The 7627-nt window shown below is 53.7% G+C and overlaps 1 protein-coding gene across 3 annotated transcripts in view; it reads left to right on the forward strand.

The window, feature by feature from the left end:
- UBR4 (ubiquitin protein ligase E3 component n-recognin 4) overlaps positions 1-6068 on the forward strand; it is an 81098-nt gene extending 75030 nt beyond the window's left edge. For all 3 annotated transcript variants that reach the window (XM_066203093.1, XM_066203095.1, XM_066203096.1), the window contains 3 exons: positions 3958-4048; positions 4834-4996; positions 5637-6068. In XM_066203093.1, the coding sequence (XP_066059190.1) occupies positions 3958-4048; positions 4834-4996; positions 5637-5701 (319 nt within the window). In that variant the 3' untranslated portion in view covers positions 5702-6068. The remainder of the gene's footprint in view (positions 1-3957; positions 4049-4833; positions 4997-5636) is intronic.
- Positions 6069-7627: the final 1559 nt, after the last annotated feature.

Raw genomic sequence — 7627 nt, forward strand, 5'->3', positions numbered from 1 at the left:
GGCCAGGGACACCTGGCATGGGCCAGGGACACCCCCACAGCCCAGGGACACCTCGCACAGCCCAGGGACACCCCCACAGCCCAGGGACACCTCGCACAGCCCAGGGACACCTCGCACAGCCCAGGGACACCTCGCACAGCCCAGGGACACCCCCAGAGCTCAGGGACACCTCACACAGCCCAGGGACACCCCCAGAGCCCAGGGACACCCCCAGAGCCCAGGGACACCTCACACAGCCCAGGGACACCCCCAGAGCCCAGGAGCACCTCACACAGCCCAGGGACACCCCCAGAGCCCAGGAGCACCTCACACAGCCCAGGGACACCTCACACAGCCCAGGGACACCTCACACAGCCCAGGGACACCTCGCACAGCCCAGGGACACCTCACACAGCCCAGGGACACCTCACACAGCCCAGGGACAGCCCAGTTCGCTCCAAGCCCCGTCCAGCCTGGCCCTGAGAGGCTGCAGCTGCACCCCAGGGCTGGTGTGAGCAGGAGCATTTCATTCCGCATCTTCCTTGGAGTGGATCAATGAGCTGATCAATGGAAACGGTGCTTTTCCTTCTTCCTCCCCCACCTCAGCACTGCAGTGGCTCCAGCCATGAGCTGTCTCTGAGCTGTGCCTCTCTCCCTGTTTGCCTCCCTAAAGAAGCTCCTTCTGGGCCCTTCTGATCAGTGCTCCAGCCTCCCTCAAATAGAAAAATAGAAATAGAAGTCAAATGCCATTGCTTTTTAAAAAAGAAAAAAATCAATAGCAGCTGTCAGGCACTTAAAGCACAAGAATAAGCGGCTGTGCCTGCCTGACAAAGGCACAATATTTCCAGAGAGGGAAGGGGAATTCCAGTTTCTGAAAGGATGATTTGAAAGAGCTGTCATAATTAGGAATCAATTCATTATTATTCTAAGTCGCCTTAAAGGGCATTCTTCTGCTGATGACATTAATTAGGTGTTTGATAAAGTCATTACACTGTAGTTGCACATACCCAGCGTGAACCAGTGCTCTTGGAAAAGGGAGAGAGCTCTGAAAGGGGCTCCTCTATTGATCTCTGTGCTGCTTTCAAGCTCCCCTGGCTGCTGTGCCCTGTTTCCAGCAGCCTGTCTGACTCCTGGGGTGTCTCACAGATCCAGGAGATGTCCTGGGGGCTCAGGGGGGTGCAGCTCTTCCCTGGGCTGGCAGAGCTGAGCCCAGGGTGGGTTTGCTGCTTTTTAAACCCTCCCTAAATGTTCTGTTTCTTCCCCAAGCCGAGCTGTAATAAAAGCATTTGGAGCAGGCAGAGCCAGGAACTTCCAGCTAAAGCATCCAATGTCTGGAATTTCAGGGGAACACACTCAGAAACAGTGCTCAGGAATGATGTCAAGGTTTATTCAAGGGCTTTCTTTAATCTCTGCAGACTAAGAGAGCACAAAGCTTCCCTCTGATAAAGCCTCTCAGAAATGGCAATATGGCAGCTCTGATTTCCAATCAGAAATCACAGTTCTGTGCTTATTCATGCTGGTGGAAAAGCAGGAAGAGGGCGATGGATGGTGAAAGGCTCTGCAGATAAGTGCCAATATCTTGAATTTGTAGGCTGAGGCAGAGAGGAAGCCACTGGCTGTGACTCCAGGGTAAGGTCTGCATGCAAAGGATTAAAATTAACATTCCACGTTCAGGGTGTTGTCTGGGAGCAGCTCCATGCCCAGAACACCAGGGTGAAGGCTGGGGACACTCAAGGACTCATTTCTACCTGTGCATCCCAAAAAGGGACAGGAGTCACTGCAGGAACCCCCAGGGCATCCCAAAAAGGGACAGGTGTCACTGCAGGAACCCCCAGGGCATCCCAAAAAGGGACAGGTATCACTGCAGGAACCCCCAGGGTGTCCCAAAAAGGGACAGGAGTCACTGCAGGAACCCCCAGGGCATCCCAAAAAGGGACAGGTGTCACTGCAGGAACCCCCAGGGTGTCCCAAAAAGGGACAGGAGTCACTGCAGGAACCCCCAGGGCATCCCAAAAAGGGACAGGTGTCACTGCAGGAACCCCCAGGGTGTCCCAAAAAGGGACAGGAGTCACTGCAGGAACCCCAGGGCATCCCAAAAAGGGACAGGAGTCACTGCAGGAACCCCAGGGCATCCCAAAAACGGACAGGAGTCACTGCAGGAACCCCAGGGCATCCCAAAAAGCTGAGGATCTGCTCATGATCCGAGTCCCTGTAAATCCTGGGAAGGTGCAGGAGTGCTCTGCATTCCCTGTTTCCAAGGCAGCAAATCCCACACCTTCCCTGTCCCCTGGGGAGGTGCCCATCCAGCTCCTCAGCTGGAGCAGTCAGGGTCACACAGATTTTGGGGAGAATTGAGCCAAAAAAGGCTTCTGGCTCTGCCAGGAGTCAGGGTACCACAGGTACCGGGGGGAGATGCTCAGCACCTCCCTTGTTTCGGAAACTCTTCCTATTTAAGCCCAAAGATTAAATGACCAGAATAGATCCAAGTTCTGGCTTTGTTCTGTTTTTGTAAATATAATTTACAGATTCCAAAGAACTGAACCGGGTGTTCGTTGTTACTGAACCACAAACTCTGGCTAAAAAAAATTCTGTAGACATTTTTCAGCAAAGCTTTCATCTGGAATTTGGGAGGAAAAGACCCTTTTGATTTTGTTTTTTTCCCTTTGCTCTTCACTGTGACCTTTCTAAAACACTCCCGAGGGAAGTGAGGCTTCCCCAGTGTCCGTGTGTGGCTTTGTGCTGGCAGTCCCTGTCCAGCTGCAGCAGTGAAACCCAGCAGCTGCTCCAGAAGGTAACTGCAGCCCTAACCCACAAGGGCCTTTCAGTTTTCAATTAAAGGAGCAGGCTCCAATGAGATCAAACCCATTCGCATGAAAAGAAAAGTCTGTCTTGCAGTGTTTGGGAGGCTGGAATTCGCCTCGCTCTAAGTTGCTCTCCATCCCGTGGAAATTTAGTCACCTTTACTAATTGGTTTTCCTTTCAATAATTAAGCTGAGCTGCCCGAGCAGGCTGCCACCTACTAAGATGTCTGTTTTAAGGGCACACACACAAACGGAGCCTTTTAATAAAAGCAGCAAAATGTTCATTTTTCCCCCACAAGTCCCAGTCTGGGGCAGGTTGCAGCTCGGACCCCCCCTGTTGTGTTGCTGACTTGCAGCAGCAGCAGCAGCAGCAGCTGAGCTGGTCCTGGGTGCATAAAAAAGGGATTTTTTTGTTTCTCCAAAGCTCTGAGGTGTTGAGCAGGAGGCAGCACGTGATGGGGCAGATGTACCTGAGGAGCACAGGCACGAGAATTCCAAAGCCATGAGAGCTGCTGGCAGGAGGTCCTGCCTTGCCAGAACCTGTTTGTGATTAATCCTGCAGGCTTTGGGAGCTGCTGTCCCAGCACACTTCTGCACCTTTTAGGGCATTCCTGCTGCTCCAAACCCAGATGCTGGATTTCCAGGAGAAGTCCTTCCCTGGCAGGAGAATAACCAAGGAGATATTAAATGGAAATTCCTCAATTTCTTCAAGGACGAGGAGATTTCCCTCAGAATTTTGCAGAAATGCTTTGATGAGTTAGAAGCACAAAGCTCTAGTGTCATTGACACCCCCTGTGTGTGAGACCTGGATTTGGTCATTCCTTCAGGCATCTGCAGTTCTCCCAGCAGTGAGCACGCAAACAAGGGCTGGGCATTGTCTTTTCCCACTCTGCTGTTGACTTCCTGTGTAGTCGGAGCCCTCCAGTTCCCTCTGTGCTGCTTTCCTTCCTGTGGAAGAGGGTTTTACTGCAGACCTGCTCTGGTCACCCAGCACAGCTGGAGCAGAGGGGCTGCCCAGCCTCAGGAATTGCTGCACCCAGAATCTTCGGGTGCCCAATGGCCAAGGCTCGCTCAGAGCTCATTCCCTGCCTGTCCCTGATGGGCTCTGGCTGCTCATCAGGTGGGTTATCAAAGCTCCCGGTGAAGGGATTAATGCAGGCTGGTTTCCTCCTGGCAGACTGGCAGACAAGGCAGTGAAGGAATACGCCACGTACCGCTCGGGCCTGCTCTTCTGGGCGCTCGTAGATCTCATTTACAACATGTTCAAGGTAAGGAGAGCACTGCAGCTCCTCTGCACAGCTCCACTTCAGCTTTCTTACCCCAGCAATTACAGGAGTTGGAAATAGAAATCAAAAGTTGAAAGCCCTTTCTCCAAGGTCTTTGGAAACAAAACTTCACAGAATTCCAGGATGGGTTGGGTGGGAAGGGACCTTAAAGCTTATTCAGTGCCACCCCTGCCACGGGCAGGGACACCTTCCACTGTCCCAGGCTGCTCCAAGCCACATCCAACCTGGCCTTGGGCACTTCCAGGAATCCAGGGGCAGCCACAGCTGCTCTGAGCACCCTGTGCCAGGACCTCACCACCCTCCCAGGGGATGTTCTTTCCTTCTTTTTTCTTCTGCACCTTGTCAAAGCGGAAAGGCCACAAGAAGCTGCCTGTGCTCATTGTGCCCTTTGCAGTTCAGTAGCTGAAGAGTTTTCCGGTTGGCAGCACTCCTTTGTTTTGTATTTGCTTATTTCTCCTGTGCATTGTTCATGGAAGGAAAGGACATTGCAGGCTGTGCCAGGGAAGTGGTTGGGTGAGGAAGGAGACGGGCAGAAAGAAACCTGCAGCTCCCAAAGAGGGTTCAGTACTCAGGGTGAGAAAATGCCTGAGACCTTGTTTCATTCTGTAAAAAAAGATCATGAAGTTGCAGCTGGGGAATTGTTTTCTCTGTTGGTTGGGATGGAAATCCAGGAGCAATGGGAGAAGGCACCAGGGCTTGCAGTGACTTTTTTTTTTTTTATGAAATAATTCTTTTTGGCCTGATTTGGCGTCTTCATCCCCTGCCAGAAGGTGCCTACCAGTAACACAGAGGGAGGCTGGTCCTTCTCTCTGGCTGAGTTCATCCGACACAACGACATGCCAATCCACGAGGCTGCAGACAAGGCCCTGAAAACCTTCCAGGAGGAATTCATGCCAGTGGAAACGTTTTCTGAGTTTTTGGATGTGGCTGGTGAGTGTTTGCTTGCCCTTTTATAGGCTGCCTCGTGCAGCTCATGACTGGAGACAACAACATTCCTGACCCTGGGACAGGGAGAGGAGGGATCAGCACTGCCCAGCCACGGCCTGAGCTGTCCCAGCACTGCTGGGACACACACCTGAGCAGCCCCAGGCAGGAAAACCTCCCCCTGCTCCCTTAAACAGCTCTAACACAGCTGGAAGGTGCTTTGGGGGGTCTGAAGGCTGGTGAACAGATGTCACCATGCACCAGATGCAGCAGTTGGGTGCAGCCAGAGTTGCTCCCCAAGGATTTTGGTGCCTCCAGGAGTCAGGAGATGCTGAAATCCTGCAGGGAAGCTGAAGCTGCTCTTTGTTCTCCCAAAATCTGTACCCCAGGCCACTCTCTCACTGCCCAACACGGGGAGCAGAGCTGGGTCCCTGGAGCTGCTCCATATGGATTTAATGTTTCCTTAAATTCACATTTCAGTCCCTGCTGCACATGCATCCTGCAGGGTTTACCCTCCTCGTGTCCAGCCCTAAAATAACCCTGCAGCTGCCAGCAGCTCACACATGGCCCAGCACAAATCCCTCCTGGGGCAGGACAAACAGCCTGGTGGGGCTGATTGTTCTCTCTTGTCTTCTTCTGTCCCAAGGACTCTTGTCAGAAATCAATGATCCCGACAGCTTCCTCAAGGATCTCCTGAACTCCATCCCCTGAGCCGCCAGCGCGGAGCAGCTTTGGGCAGAGCCTCCATCGCTTGCCTTCCACCCCTCTGTGTCCCTCCTCGTGCAGTCTGTCCCTTCCCCGAGGAGTGCTGCAGTTTTCTGTTGGAATTTATTTTTGTTTTGTTTTGTTTCCTTTTTTTTTTGTTTGTTTCCTTTTTTTTTTTTTTAATTTTCTACAAATTTTCTTCATGGAGTGATTTGGAATTTAGATTTTATCTTGTGTTTCGGCGCTTCGACCTGTAAAGCCTTGTGCATTCAAGCTGTTTGAAAGAACTTGTACAGAGAGGAATCCAAACCAGTAAATCTTAATGCTTTAGTGTGCACCTCTTTGAAGTTAAATAAACCGAACAAATGGGTAAGCTGGGCTCGACTAGTGCTTGAACCAGGCAGGAGCCTCCACGCCCGAGGTGTTCCTGGCATTCTCTGTCCAGCCCTGGGCCTGCACAAGGAGCCCCAGGAAGCTCCCAGGGGGAGCAGCCAGGCACTCCCTGCCTGCACTGCTTCTGTTCCTTGGGGTCTGTGTGGGGCTGGAGCCTCAGGGGCTCTGCAAGGACATTTCTTCCCTTCCCTTCCCTTCCCTTCCCTTCCCTTCCCTTCCCTTCCCTTCCCTTCCCTTCCCTTCCCTTCCCTTCCCTTCCCTTCCCTTCCCTTCCCTTCCCTTCCCTTCCCTTCCCTTCCCTTCCCTTCCCTTCCCATCCAGGGCCTGGCCTGGCTCCCTCCCAGGCTGGATCCAAAGCTCACTGTGCCTCCAATGGATGTCCCCTCTCTGGGGACTGCTCCCGTCCCTGTCCCCTCTCTGGGAACCTTCAGCTCCAGCCAGGGCAGCCCCAGAGCCCTGCACAGCCCCCCTGCAGCCCTGCATGCCCTGCATGCCCTGCCCTGAGCCCAGCACTGCTCCCCACCTGTGCATGCTGGTCACTCACCTGGCACAGTTGTGCTGACACCTGGTGAGGCTGGAATCTAATAAAGCTTTCCCTGGCTGCCTCGTCTCTGTTTGAACTTGAATTTCCTAGCACGGTCCCATCCCAGGAATAGTAATAATAATAATAATAATAATAATAATAATAATAATAATAATAATAATAATAATAATAATAATAATAATAATTTGAGAGGCTGAGTAACTCCCCAGCACCTTTGGTGCCTGTTGTGAGTGTTGGCCACGCGCTGGGGCTGGCAATTAGCAGAGGGGTGAAGGTTTTTGTTCTCGCCTCCATCAGTGGGGGCTGATGTCACTCCTGGCAGCTGCAGCTGCGGCTGAGGAGGGGAGCAGGGCAGGAAATGCCCCGGGGGGGAGGTTTGCCTTGGTGCCCCACAAGGGCCTCGGGGCTGGGGGGGTGTTGGTGGCTCTGCCTGGCCCTGCGAGGTGCAGGAGGGGCTGGTGTGGAGTTGGCTCTTTGGAGCAGCCGTCCTGCACCTCTGCTGCCCTGGAACCACATCAGAGAGCAGAGACCCCCCTGACAGCCCTGCAGAGAGAGTCGGGTAACGCTCCTCTCCCCAAACAGCAGCTGGGCGCTCCCGGCTGGGTGCAGGAGGTACCCAGGGCACTGCTGGGCAGCAGCCTGGGCAGTGCCAATCCCCTCCCGGAGCTCCCTGGGCTGGGAGCAGCAGGAGCAGCTCCGCAGGAGCCTTTGTGCTGAGCCTCTCGGGTCCTCAGCACGGTGCGGGGCAGTAACCCCGGCGTGTTTTGGCTTTGCCATGTGTGTGACGCGGAGTGGTGAAGGTTTGGGAGCTGGCAGGAACACCAGGCTGCCTTCCTTCCCCGCTCAGTGTCTTTGCTGTCACAACCAAACCGTTCTCCTGCAGCCACAGCCTTGGGGTGTCCTCAGCTCCTGCTCCCAGCTCTCCCTGCCTGGCCAAGGAAGGATCTGCAGCTTTCCCAGCCAGGGAGCTCCAGCACAGCTCAGGGTGGAAATCC

The sequence above is a fragment of the Chamaea fasciata genome, unplaced genomic scaffold (genome assembly GCF_029207755.1).
Source record: "Chamaea fasciata isolate MVZ Bird 193981 ecotype frontalis unplaced genomic scaffold, bChaFas1.0.hap1 SCAF_23, whole genome shotgun sequence".
Classification (NCBI taxonomy): Eukaryota; Metazoa; Chordata; class Aves; order Passeriformes; family Sylviidae; genus Chamaea; species Chamaea fasciata.